General features: G+C 42.0%; 1 protein-coding gene across 1 annotated transcript in view; it reads right to left on the bottom strand.

Annotated features, from left to right (window-relative positions):
- Positions 1 to 14,418, bottom strand: part of KIAA0319L (KIAA0319 like) — a 34,445-nt gene that overhangs the window by 15,376 nt on the left and 4,651 nt on the right. Inside the window, exons 3-7 of the mRNA XM_049821228.1 lie at positions 10,749 to 11,443; positions 5,101 to 5,392; positions 2,863 to 2,964; positions 1,904 to 2,001; positions 638 to 725 (exon numbers count right to left, since the gene is read on the bottom strand). Coding sequence (XP_049677185.1) covers positions 638 to 725; positions 1,904 to 2,001; positions 2,863 to 2,964; positions 5,101 to 5,392; positions 10,749 to 11,443 — 1,275 coding nt within the window. The remainder of the gene's footprint in view (positions 1 to 637; positions 726 to 1,903; positions 2,002 to 2,862; positions 2,965 to 5,100; positions 5,393 to 10,748; positions 11,444 to 14,418) is intronic.

Here is a 14,418-nt window from a genome sequence, read left to right as displayed (position 1 = left end):
CACCAAGGTTGTAGAAAGAGTCTTGCTGGAGTGTGCAAAATAAAGGGTTTTTTGCATAAAAGGAAATGCAGAATCTGTGGTTGCCTCTTTATACAGGGCATCTAAAAAGTGAGACTTGGTGAGACAGTCACCACAAGCTACTGTATCTACACCAGCTCATCTGCAAACCCTGTCTTACAGTAAGGAATGAGATTTGATTTTACCTGCCCGTGGTTGGGAATGATATTCTTTACTGGACAGGGAAGAAAAGAACCTCTAAAGGAGCTTCAAAGCCCTGGCTTCCTTTCATTTTTTGCTCACACTGCTATAAGCATTTTACCAGGTTACAGCTAGTTTTTATTGAAGCAGTGGCCTTCCAGGGTGAGGCATTTGCCAAGCACTTTTGTATCAGCATTCCAGCTCTTTTATTGAGTGGTTGGCCTGTATGCAGTATAGCAGAAATAGCTATGTGTATTAGCAATAGTTTCACATCTCAGGAAATGACTTAATACACATACATATATACCGAGTTCACAGCACAACAAATTTTTCACTACGTTAAACGAAGCTCCAGTCAAATAAGCAAAACACCATGACACAGGTATCATGGCTTGTCAGAGACAGATGAAGTTAAGAAAAGACAATTCCACCAACTCACTTGGATTCACTGTTACATTCACGTAACCCTCTCCATGTGCATTTTCCCCATCAACGACGACTTTGAATTCATACAGACCAACAGTAAGCTGGAAGTAAACACAAAAGATTTACCTTCAGGATGGTAGCACCTTGTCAGGAGCTATTAGAAGGTCAAGTTACCATGCTTTGGCACAGTAGCACATTAGCAGCATAAAACACAGGCAATTATGCTTCAACCTACGCATACACAGCAAAGGAGGGTTTCCATGACAAAATGGTATTACATCTTTTAGTTTACAATGGCTATGCTGAAACCAAAGACTAATATTTCTTTCTACCACAGGATTGTCAGTCAAGATTTATTTTCTAGCAACAATAGGCAAACAGAACAGAGATAACAGAGATTAGTTCAGGTTGTCTGGCCACAGGAATCTGTACTAGCAGATTGCATTTGAGATGAGAAAGGCTGCATGTAAGAGAAGAAAAATATCTTCTTGTGTGTTTTTACAAAGGAAAGTATTTCTTCTCTTCCTTCTAAGTATGACATGAGTCGGGCAAGTCACCCCCTCATCATTCACTGCTGAGCCAAGATGAGAGGGCGAAGGACTAGGTGCTGGACAACAATCATGATATCCAAAAGGCTGAAACCCTGACAGAGATAGACACACTCCTTTCGAAGGGCTTTTCTCTGCATGATATTGTGACAAAAGCCCGTAGATTTTTTCCGAGTGCAGCAGAATCCAAGATGCTCAGAGGAATGTCTCAAATACAAACTGTATATTCACGCAATATTTAAAGCCATTTCCTTGTTAAGAATCCCCATGTGCAGAAACTGGCAATTCTTTCACTGTTAGAGCTTGTCTAAAAGCAGCAGGCCAGGAACATGCTCCAAGGTACTCCACAGCTCTCATTAATGGAATCAGCAAGTCCCTTTTTCTGTGAGTAGTAGAAGGCTTCAGACCCAAACAGACCACCACACTGTTTCAGTAGCAGAAATATTCACAACCCATTGTTAGTGTTAAATTGTGCCATTTGTATGGCTTGACACACTGCTTGTAGGCAGCTTTTAGATCCTGAAATCAATTTCTTCTTTCCCTCATGCCAGATCAATCTCCTTCTTATAAGAGACTCAGAAGAAGGCTTGCAGTCAAATGTTGGCTGCCTGCCCATCATGCAATTTCCTATTCATCCTGAAATCACATACAAGTCTTTCCTGGCTGCCAGGGTCCCCGTCTTCTCCACTTGGGATTTAACACAACAGGATACGAAGCAGCAAAAGCTTTACCTTAGATAACTTAAGGGTCTGGGAGTGTTTCCCTTCCATTTCTCCACTGTAGTCTTTTGGATGAGTAATCAATTCCCACTCATAGGAATAAGTGGTTCCTTTAAAAAAAAAAAATTAGTCCAGACATTTGTTTTTAGAAGACTGCCTTTCTGTCATGCTAAAGAAAAGCAAAGGTATTAAACATTTACAAGGCACATTCTGCTGCACTATGGAGAAATGAGACAGCTTGGAATTTGGGCTGCAGCTTTTTGGGAATATACCCAGGAAGAGAGACAATCTGTGCTTCTAAACACATTTACTCTGGAGCCAAAACCCATCCTTCAACCTCTAAGGCATTAAAGAGCTTTGGAACAATCACAGCTCCAGGATAATAATAGAGAAAAGTCTTATCATGCCCTCAAATCCTGCAGACACAACATAATGCCAGTTTTTGAACAGGAACACATCTATCCTTGTTGCTGCATAACATGTAACATGGTTGCCTCTCCTCTGCAGTCTCCCACTACCACTGTGGACAGAGCTATAGATAAAAACTTTACAAACACCTGAGAAAATTTGCATGATGAAACAAGGAGTGTATAGAAATGTGTTTCTCAGCATGTCGACCCCCCAAATCAGATTTCAATCCACCAAAGGAGACATCACTTGCTAAGACAGCTCGTCACCTATCAGCAAATACCACGAATAGATGCTGATGATCCACTGCTTCCTCAGATACCACTTTGAGAATACGCCATCCCCCAATTCCAATGACTTTGTAGCACTTTTGATGTTTTTTGTGTCTTGCTATTTTCTCTGAGAGGCAGCATGAAGTAATAGCACAGAATGAAAAATTTCTACAGGAAAGTGTTCTGTGACAAAAGACATTTTCAAGATTGTCCTTAATTAATGCAACATATAATGTCTATTTGCCATTTCACCATCACAAGCCCTTAGCAAAAACCCCAGGGAAGCCTTACGAGGTGGTGGTTCAGGAAGCACAAACGCATTCAGCTGAACTTCATTCTTTGGCAGGGTCACTTCGACACTGTCTCCAGCAGAAACTACCAGCTCCTTCACAACTGAGAGGGAGAAACACAGAATCAAAAGAGGAACAGAAAAAAGTTATACACATACATAAAAACCACCTTGGTTTCACAGTCTGTTGACTAAAAACCAGCTATAAATGGCTGTATTTTGTAAACATACCATCATTCAATATAGCTCCCGTTTCAGGTTTCGCCCTCATTGTTAATGCAAAAGCACTAATGGGGTTTTACAATTTTAAGGCAAGCCCAAAATCACTCAGTCACCTCTTTGCAGGTACTATGCAGTTTCTACTCCTTTTCTGAAGAGCTGAAAAGTGACCCTCAGGCCCTGTACAGGGGAATTTATTCATCCAGGTCCAGCAGGGTGGGAAGGGTTTTACCTGACAGGTATTCGGCAGAGAACCCAGCTGCAGTCTCATGGCACAGCAAGACAAACACTGTTATTTACCAAACTGCAATTCCAGATCTTCACAAATATATGAAGAATCTGCGGTATTTCTTTTTGAAAAACTGCTTGGGGGCTAAGAGATTTTTTTTTTTTTAAAAAAACCAACACATAGCTACCACACTGATGGAAACTCGAAATACAAATCTGTTCCTTCTATTTATATTTTCTCTTAAACCTCTGCTTAAGAATTTTCTTGCCACTCCATTTCATATAAATTGACAGGTAGTTTGTTGTTAAAGACAACAGGGTAAAGACTTGAAAACTATGGCCAGTGACTTTTTTTTCTGCTTGTTATTAGCATTAAGGTAACCAGAAAGTTGACCACGTTTCTTAAGAGTACCTCTCGGCCTCCTCATCTTCCTCTTCCCTTCTCATTTGCTTTATTTTTGTCTTTTTATTATTGGGCTTGGGAATTATGCATAGAAAACAAGAAGTAAAGTTGCTTCACCTTAGTTTGACCCTGTCAAAGACAGTGTTTCAGAGATGTGCAAAAAATCCCAAGTTAAAAAAGATGGGAAAATATCATTAAACATTTAGCCTTTCTTCCATCTGTTTATTAGCTACTGGAATTAACCAGTTAACTAAAAGAAAAGAAATTTGTCAAATTTTTTTTCCCCTCTCAATTACTGCTGATCTTGGGATATAACAACTCCATTGGTCTTTCAGCTGCAAAGAGTTCCAAGGCAAAAGGGATCTGATCTCAGTAGGGGAAAAAAAAAAAAACCCAACAAAAAAAACAAACAGACAAAACCACAGAACACCGCTTGGAAAAACTTCCCTTCACATCATCTTTGTATTATTTAGCAAAACGAGGAGGCCCTGACTATGTTACTTTTCCAACACAAGCCACTGAAGATGTTTAAAATATATTTTTCAGTTTCAGCTGGGGTAAGCCCTTAAAAAGAACACTAGCTTGTTAGCACAAGCATCCAATGAACTTCCAGCCAAAAACGTCTTTGGATGCAACATTTCCTTTACACTTCCCATTTGTTCCCTTGTAAGGGAAAGGAACCCTAAATTCAAAAGAAATTCAGCTGTGAATACTTCAGCAAACTGGATTAACTGAATTCTGAGACATCACACAACCAGTATACACCGTTCACTGTACGTACGCATCCTTACAGGGTGAGCTAATGGCCTGGGTGAGTTAACAAAGCTGTCCAAAGTGCATTTTGGCTTTTATACATTTTCAATAGTTTGTTTTAAGAAATACCAGTGTGAATACAAACATCTTTTTACTGCAAAACAAAGCACGGGCTAACAGCCAAGTACACTGCTCTCCGTGGTTGAATTGTGCATTGACATTTCAGTGACAGAAAAGAAAAAAAACCCAAACAGTTACACCCCATTTTGAGCTGACATTAAGATTCCTGCTCAACTTGATAGACAGCAGTGTGTCAAGACTACTGTAAGAATGTTTCATGGGATTATGCCTTACCTCACATCTCAACTTTCACTTTGGGAATTAAGATACCACCATTACTTTCAAGCTGTTCTTGGAAATAGATCCAATAGTCACATGCAGATTTATGATGCCAAAGTCCCATTCTCAGACCTCATGAGTTAATGGGGTCCAACCGGCACGTGTGCTGAAGCATGTATCTAAGCATTTTTTCAAGGGTACCATAATTTCTGAAATTATCTCATATTTTTCAATGCTGCAATGACTTGTCACCAAAACCTGAATAGATGGCATTTGCTGGAGCACTGCATGTTCTCACCTGGCGTGGTGGCAGTAGTACTTGGTGATGCAGCAGTGTTAGTCTGGATTGTAGAAACACTGCCATTTGTGGGAACTCCACTAGGCACAGAAGTAGCTGTCTGCATCTTCATTGTGCTTTTTGCCAGCATGGGGCTGACTGTGGGCAACACATCTGAGGAGTGAGGATGGATCAAAGCATCATCTGGCTGCCCAGACTTCTCAGTCTTCCCTGTAGCTGTCAAGCCCTGTGCCACTGGACTGGAGAATGTAGCCAACGCTGATGGTTCTGGTGCAGATGTTCCCGTGTGGATCTGTAAAGGAAAAGGTTGTCTTACTTTGACTTGAATATTGAATGTCAGTTTTGTTTTACTGTGTTTAAGTTGCACTTCACATCCTTCAGTTTGGGAGGCTGAAAAGTCCCTGGTTTGTTTTTCCCAAAAGCAGGACATTTTACTGCTTCCTGTTCTCTCTTCTGAATTGTTTCTCCATGTTCTTACTCCACAGCAGATAGGCCATTTCTAGCTCAGTTAACACTGGTTAAGACCATAGCTTTAACTACAGCATCTTAAGTACCATGGCTGTTGATGTGGCAAACGTGACAGACGATCTAGGTTCAAAGTTTCAGTGAGCAGAGCTAAAAGAACTGAGAGATGGGATAAGACAGAAGCAAAAATAAAACAGGTACCGGGAACTGGGGTTCATTTGGGACATTTATTTTGGCCGCATATTCCTTTTTCTAAAGCCATGCAGTTGGCAAGCACAAAGCTGGAGGATTGCAATGGCATTTTTATGTAATAATCAAATCATTGCAGCAAGAGGAAATTTATTTCAGAATCACTCTTCAAAGCACAGTGACCTGACACAAACAGCTCCCTGCGTGCATGCCACAGGAGATGCTGCTGGGGCAGGGAGCTGAGCTTGCGGGCAGAAAGTTTGCTCACATCCATGTAGGATGAGCTGCTTTATTGAAAATAATCAAAGTGGCAAGAACAATTTCCTTTCTTTCATCAGAAAATTCCTTTTACAGTACCTAGCCCCATTCCAGTTCTTAGCCTGCCAAGCAATACTCTTGACAACTTACCTTCCACCGTGAAGTACATATGTATAGCACATTTTGTTGAGCTAAGTCTATTTTGAGAACATCTGCTAAATATTTAAAATGGAGCAATTTACCATCTTTGACTTGGAGCTGAAATGCCCACCACTACTCCCCACCAGAGGAGCTGATCAAAATCTCATATTGGAGGAAATATTCTCAAGCTTTTATACTATGCTGTTGGCATTCAGTCCAGGAAACAGAACTGGAAAAACACTCTAGACCATGGTGGGCAACATCCTAGTCAGTAAGTGGGCTGGGCTTCAGAAAACATTGAATGCCGATTGTAAAAATAAAGCCACCCTGCACGTACTGCAACAGCCAGCCAGGCCAGGAGTAGCAATGAAGGCATTGAAGGCTCCTCTGCAAGAAGGCTTTTTTGCAATCTTGGGCAAATCGTTTCCTCTCTGCATATCTCAGCTAACTTCCCCTCAATCACAGAATGTAAGACATCTCAATTAATTTGTGTGTTTGATTAACATCTGAGCTTTATGGACCAAAGAACCAAGCACTATTTGTTACTGTTACAGACGCAAGTTGGTTTTCCTCTATTTGCTTGCTTGTTGATGGGCTCCCTTTATCTTTAACAAAACTACAGATTCTTTGGAACAAAGATGCACGCAAAATCTGGCGTACTGCTCTGTGCTGCTCTTCATCGGTGGCCTCAGGACAGCTGGCTGTCCCAGGCAGTATCATCTTACACCCATTCATAACTCTGGTCAACTCAAGATACCGACTTCCTTTTACCAAGTATGCCAATAAGATAAAGTTAAAAATGCTGGCACGAGAGGGAAACAGCTAGGCAGGAGACAGACTTTTTAGGAAAGGCATAGGAGCAGAAAGTCTCCGTGACTTCACACCACTATGGGAAACCACTTTTTGCTTAGCAAAAAATCAATGCAGACAGGTCACAGGAACAGCTGTCACAAACAACATGCAGGAGACCAGCATCTGCCCGCTGGACACAGCAGCCGAGCCTCCACTTTGCTTGGTGATATTTTCAGTGAGCCAGATGCTTCCTTGACTCCCTTTTTAATGCCTAAAAACCCCCTTTACAGTTAAGAGAGATCCTCTTCCTCCCAGAAGTCTTCAGGATGAATTGACAGCCAAATGTCTGTGGAGAGCACGAATTAGATAAGCTTTGCCCGAGGCAACATAACAGTCAAAAATGCCTCTAATGCTTGCAAGCTGAGACATTTCTTATCTTTACTCCATAACCCTGAATTCTTTAAACAGAAGATTTCATTCTTGGGGATAAACGAGGAAGAGACTAGAAGTTTGCCAGCTGTCCTATCTGATTAGTTTAGAAAATAGAGAGAAGTGGCATATTGGCCTGAGTGAATGTAGAAGTGTCAGACACTTTTGATTCCAACCCCTAACCACCTTTGGCCTGGGACAAGGGACCTGGTCTCCCTGTCTGAGAGTCCTATGTCTGTAAGATGGAACTAGAACAACTATGTGCATCAGAATCTGCACTGAACCTAAGTTACTTCAAAGAAAAATACCTGTGTTCCGGAATTTTCTTTTCTTTTTTAATTTAAATGGGCCCTACTTTGCTAAGCCTGGTCTGAATTTACAAAATAGGCTCTTTTCAGCTTAGACTGTGTCCTTAATTGTTCACACTAGGTGCCACGTCTGTGAAGTTCCTTAAGACACAAAAATGTGGGTAATGTCACAAACCATTGCAGAGTTAGTGCTGGCTGTGAAGAAAGACCTTTCCTCCCTCCTCGTAGAGTAAAAAGCACCCAGCAATAGCAGGAAGCATGACAGCAAGAGTCAAACATTGGGGTTGCTAAGGCCAACAGTAGCCAGAATTGTGAGTGCAGGAATGAGGTCTCTGGCTCTGTTTTAACAACTTCACTTTAAAGGCTGCAGCCTTTTCCAGTCTGCCTGCAGAGCTCCTGCAGTGCTGCAGCAGCCCGTCTCATCAGCAGTGCTGCGCTTAAATACTTCTCCTGATTGGCTATTAAATGCACTGCTATATTTTAAAATTGACAAGTATTTCTACAAGGCAGAAAAAAATTGGTGCCTGGAAAATGTCACCCACTTTAATGGAAAAACATATTTCTCTTCCTTAGGTGAGGACTGATGAGCAGGGTGCACTGTGGTTTATCCTGGTACATTCTACTTCACCCATCTCTGGTTCCATAGCATGAATACAGTAAAACCACAAATTAATGCTAGCTGCACATTAGCAAATGACATTGCAGATGGCTATGGAGCTATCAGAACTGCAAGAGGAAAATAAAAACTCAGTGAGGCAATGTTTTCCTAAAACTGTCCCTTGACTTCTCCCTGAGTCTCTAGGAGCAAAGGAAAAGATTTGCCTCCCACACATTCAGTGCTCATCAACAGAAGAGAAAAATAGGCACATTAATTTCTTTCTCCCCTTTTAGAAAGGAGTTAAGAGCCACTTTGACCTCAGACATCCTTTCTCACTTCAGATGTTTGATGGTCCCAGTATGAACTGCTTTGTATGCAGAAATGATCCAGTATTCTCCCCACCTTCCAGCCCACCTGCCAAACCTTCTTAAAGAATACAGTATTAAATGCCCAGCATTCACCCACTGAAGCCACACGCTCCAGGTACTGGACCAAATCTAGCCCAGGTGAAATTCTACTGATTTCAGCATGTGTGTAACTTTACTTATTTTTGGCCCATAACCAACCCAACTTGGAAAATTCCCTGCTTTAGCATCTCCCTCCTGGAAAGGCTGGCCATGTCCCAGGTACACAGCCTTGAATGTTATATCCTTGGCCTAAATTAAACTGCTCTAAGATCAGAAATGCAAGGACAGCTGCATAGCTTGCCTTATATTTTGCAGGTGAAAGTTGGATGGTTCAATAATCAAGGAATTAGCCTAGGGCTGAGTAGAATCAGCTTCAGCTCAATACTCCTGTTAAGGTGGATTTTTTAATTCTTTCTCCTCCTCAAAACTCTATCCTAAACCTCAGAAACATGACTGCCAGGAATTACATCACAGCCAATATATTTAGTAAGAAGTTTTTATTTTGATGAACCTGCATTTTGTCAAGACATACTGACTTTCTTACTAGCAAAAACCAGTAAGGAAAAGAAAAAAATGTTCCCCAGCACACATCCAACAGTGTACCTTAATGACAATGGGAGCACTTCCTAAAGATGGGAAATCCTGGATACTCGGCAATATTCAGAAGCTGATTAATCCATGGAATTTAATACTTGCAACCAGTTTACTGGATAGGCACCGAACGGTAATAATATGACAAGTCAGAATGCAATGCTGCAAACTGAGCAAGCAGGGAGATAACAACAACTATTACCCAAGAACAACAGAAGACATTTAAGACTGGCTGCGAAGAAGTCTCCCCAGACACTACATGCATAACAACTGGGAGAATGGGGTCACTGTATAGATCTCAAATATTAGGAGAAGGAAAGAACAGGCAGGGTAGAAACGTTGCAATACTGCAGGGAAGAGAGAAAGCTAAGATCTTGAGTCAGCCCTAAATGCTGTGGGGTTCTGGAAAAATCAAACATTTGTAAAGTTTTAGTGCATGATTTCACACACCACCCAGGCTGCCCTAGAACTCTCAGCAGTGTCCCTTGGCTGCTCTCCATATCCTGCTCTGCAGGGTGGTGGCTCAGACCAGTCACAGCCCTACCTGGAACCAAGATTTGAATACAAGGGAGAGAAACAAATTCAGTCAAGTTTCCAGAACAAGACCGTAACTACAGGAAAAGGCATCAGGCTTCAACAGTGCCAAATCCCAGAAACAAGGCAAAAGGTATTTAAGGAACAGTTTCACCAAGTAGAATTCTTTCTATTTCACCATCCCAAGTGCATGGGCTTTTTTGTATGATAAGGCTCAAAAAACTACTTGCAGATTTAAAAATACAAACATTATTTAACAATTCAAATGTGTCAATTTCTCTTTAACACCTAGATTTACTAGCTTAACATTGTACGTGTTTGGAGTAGACTAAACTGGTTTCATTCAACCAATGCCAATGTAAGCTTTTGTGGATTTGAGGAACTGAAGCAGTCTTCAAAAACAGAACAAAAAAGCTGGCATTAGGGTGCCAACTCAAGCAAGCAGGCTGACCTGAAAGTACACTGGAAAACTCTATGCATGAGTCTATAAAATAATGTATTTAACTGCCTCAATTCAGCACCCAAAGGAAAACAGCTTATTTTCTTTTGTGGTTCTAAAGGTACTTTTACAGGTAACAGTTTTCAACTCCCAGGCACTTCCCACTGACATCACATCTCACCTTTCCTTCTCATCTGGCAAGTACATTGTATGATTATACAGAGGATAAGCATTATCATGACCTCCATCTCCCCTCACCTTCGCAAAGACAGTTTATCCCAGCTAGGAGGAGGAAGGGAAAAACTCTACCCCCCAAAAAACAAACAAAAAACCCAACCCTTGGCCTTGCCTTGTCAACAGGAGGCTGAAAACAGGCATCCAGAAAGGTATCCTATCACTTAGGCAGTTTTAAGTCAAAGTCTACATAAAGCAAGATTGAGCAGGAGCGTGACAGCTGTCCAAGGCAGCCCCATTTCAGTTCCAGCAATCACACTTACCTGTGACAAGCCAACACCACCTGCATCACTTGATCTGTTCACATTATTGCTTTCAGGAGGGAACAGGCTTTTGGTTTTCTGCTCTCTTGGATTCTGTCCATTTTTCAGTGAGTCTTTCTTTTGATTTGGATGGCCTTCAGGAACAGGCCTGTCAGCCACTAAGAGCCTCAGTACTTGATCCTTCAAGCGCTCTGTTTCGCTTCGGCTGCTTCTAGATTTGCTGTCTGATGCTCTGGCTGCAGCCTCACCACTGGGGTTCGCTGCTATATCCCTTTTCAGGAGTTCCACCTTGTTACCCGCCAAGCTCCAATTCTGGAATGACCTCCGCAGTCTTTTTTTCCTCTGGACAGGAATGCCCCAGTCCAACCACTTGTGAAACCAGGTCTTCACGTCACCTTCCACTTGAAACTTTAAGTGCTCTGTGCTTCTTGATTTCTTTAAAAACACCAAAACAGAGTCAAAAAAGCCAGTCCTGTTTGCCTGACACATGCCAGGCATAGTGCAATTCACCTGGATGCACCTTTTTTTCAAGAACCAAAAAGCATCACAGGTGGGGCTCTGGCAGCAAGCAGTCTGACAGGACCGTAGAGTATGAAATCCTTCCAGAAGCTGTAAATGGTGATCTTCCCACGATCTCAAATGGCCACCAAATAGGATCTTCCCCGGCTCACATTTAGATCTGTTCCAGTTTGCATCTGGAAAAGGGGAGGAAGACAAATAAAGACAATTCTCAATCCTTTAAAGCAGTGGACAACAGATCCTCATCACTATTGTCAAGATTAATTTAGGGCACAGGAGTAATGTGGGAGAGTGGGTACAGGGCAGTAAAATGGGGGCTTCTCAGAATCTATACCTAGCCTTGGTATGCAGTACTTACACAAGATTTTTAGCAACAATCTGCACCTCCTACCAAAGGGACCACCATTCTTTTTATATAATAATAGAGCTAAAGCCATCTACAACAAAATAAGTGAAAACAGAAATGTTCCTGTTTCAGAAAAGACTATGGCACAGACTGAACAGTGAAAGCAAGGTTATACAGCAAGTTAAGAGCCAGAAATTGAGCCCAGGAATCCTGAGTGCAGCTTCTTACTCTAACCAGTAAACAGCATTGCCTCTCTGCCCATAGTTTGCCTTGAAGGAGAATTCTGGAAACAGTGACACTGGCTTGGTTCATAGTACAAAGGCATTTTTCCTCTTCCAAACTGATGTTTGAGTTCAGTCACTTATTTTGACTGAAACTGCTCTGCTTGAGAAGTTGTTACATCTTCTAGAACAGAGGTTTGCAACGCCTGTCCTCGCCACCAGCTCCACTGTAGTGCTTTCTATAACAGAAATTGTGTCAAACATGGTTGGGTTTTTTTGTTTGTTTGTTTTTTAAAGTCAAGTTACTTCAGATCTCAGATCAGCAGTAAAGCAGCAACTGCTCTGCATATAGATTTTTTTTTTTTTCCTAGCATGAAAAATTAGAGTGCTTGCAGGGATCAATGGATTAAAGGCTTCCAAAATTCAGAGCTCTGCAGATTAAGGACTCCCTAAAAATAGACTAATGACCTATGGGACTGTTACACTGTGCTGTGTTCAGCATCCAAGGGATAATAGGTCACTGGAAGATAACTTTACAAACTATGTCACTGGACTCTGAGTAGTCCAGCTGGAGAATATGCTCCAGATCTGGCTTCCTGTGTGTCAAGAATGCAGTTCTTGAACACAACACAAATGGGAAACTTTTTTCTCCATTAAAATAAAGAAGTCTGAATTTAAATTATAATACCCTGATCCCCGTTTCTTGACAGCATATAAAAAACAGTTCAGTAACATATTACTATTTCAGTAACTCTGAATGAATACAGACTTCATGTTGCATTATACCCACAATTCACTAGAGTGGGAACTAAAATTAATAAGCATGGATGTAGAGGCTACTGCTCCATCTATCTGCCTCCCCTGGGAAGAATTCTCACACCACTTCTCCTGTCACTTCCAAGTTACAAACACATTGAAGATCGAATATGTTGAGGCACAGGAAAAAGACCACACAGATCTCCATGTCTCATCCACCAAATAAAAGTAATTTGGTGATGGCACAGCAGTACGTTTTATGATTCTTGGAAGAAGTCACGTGAGGTCCCCACTGCCCAGCACAACTCCAACAGCCCTGAGCCACAGCAGGCTCACATAGCCACAGGAAGCTTTCCAAGTGCCAACCATGACACAGACAGAAGTGCGGAGGGGAAAGTATTTTTCTGATCAAGTCTGGAGCTCACTAGCAGTGGTCAGGCTCAACCTCCTGAAGCACCACCAATCCTGGAAAACTGTAAGACTAGAACAGTACAGGCAGATGCAGCTGTCTTCCACCCTGGCTGTTTTAGGCTACTTGAAGCATTTGACTTCAGGACTTTAAACTCCTGCCACAAAGACACTTAACCTCACACTACTGAGATGGCAAGGAACTCTGACTCTCTGAATCACAGCTAATACACAAGGTTAGTGATATCAAAGTGCTATGATTTTCCCCTTCCTCCCGCACCAGGGGGATGGTGCAGGAGGAGGGGGAAAATCACAGCACTTCTATAACCTTGTATGACCAAAGAAAGCAAGCGGGGAAGATGGAGAACATATTTTGTTGTAATTGAGTTATCCCAAACAGCACAGTAGGTGTAACAGCTTTATTACTCCTGATCATTAAAGTTATCCACATATGATGATTTTCTCACCCAGAATGGATTAGCCACTTGTTTAAAACGAAGGACGATGGCCATATTCACGCGCCTTTTGTGTGGAATCTCTTGCTACACCAAGAATTTCAATCCAAAAAGGGAACTCCCACCACCACAAGGAAAGGTTTATTTTTGAGACATCAAAAAGCTGGAAGCAAAGGTGTTATTTATAGCTTATTGTGAAACAAGCTCAGCAAAGGCAGTTTGAAGTCGAGGCTCCAGAAAGCTAGCATCAGCTGCAACAGAAAGCACTCGAGATCTGTGACCAAGCCATGGGGGACCAGAGCTCCCTGTGGGTGTCTGAACCCACAACTGTGCAGAAGGTGAAGCAGCTCTTCACTCAAGCAATGTCCACTTGTAACGTGTAAATGAAACTTTGCATATGTTCAACAGAGAAGTTGACATCAGCACCTTTAAAATCATCACCATCCTTGTCACACTTCATCAACACATGGCACTTCCTTCGAGAGCAAGCAGACGGGCAGCCTGTCTGCCCGGGGCAACAACTGACCTCATTACACTCCAAAGTGCTTGGACTGACAGTCACCCTGACACGACTGTGCGCACAAGCAGGGACAAGCACCTGGCACTAACCTGATGGACCTGGAATTAGGACAGAGTATGCGGTGTGGCAGGCATATACGCACAAAAGGTGCACATATGTACACACACACTCTCCAGACTTAGGGAAACAAGTAACAAATGGAAGAATAACGCTACTGCTGTGAATTTCAAGAGAATCTTATCCATTCAGGCTCAGTTTAGCCTAAAAAAAGAAATTAACTTTATGTTAAAGGTGAAGCACTGTCCCTAATACATCCTGTGCAAAAGGGAAACATGCTGCTTCCCACATCCCTAAAATCCCTCCTCTTCCTCGACCAGTGTTCATGCACCTCTCCCCAGATGTCAGCCCTGGCTCATACATACCACTCAAATTAAGTCTTGATATA

The sequence above is a fragment of the Accipiter gentilis genome, chromosome 17, assembly GCF_929443795.1.
Source record: "Accipiter gentilis chromosome 17, bAccGen1.1, whole genome shotgun sequence".
In the NCBI taxonomy this organism is placed as follows: domain Eukaryota; kingdom Metazoa; phylum Chordata; class Aves; order Accipitriformes; family Accipitridae; genus Astur; species Astur gentilis.
This window is presented reverse-complemented; position numbering and strand designations above follow the sequence as displayed.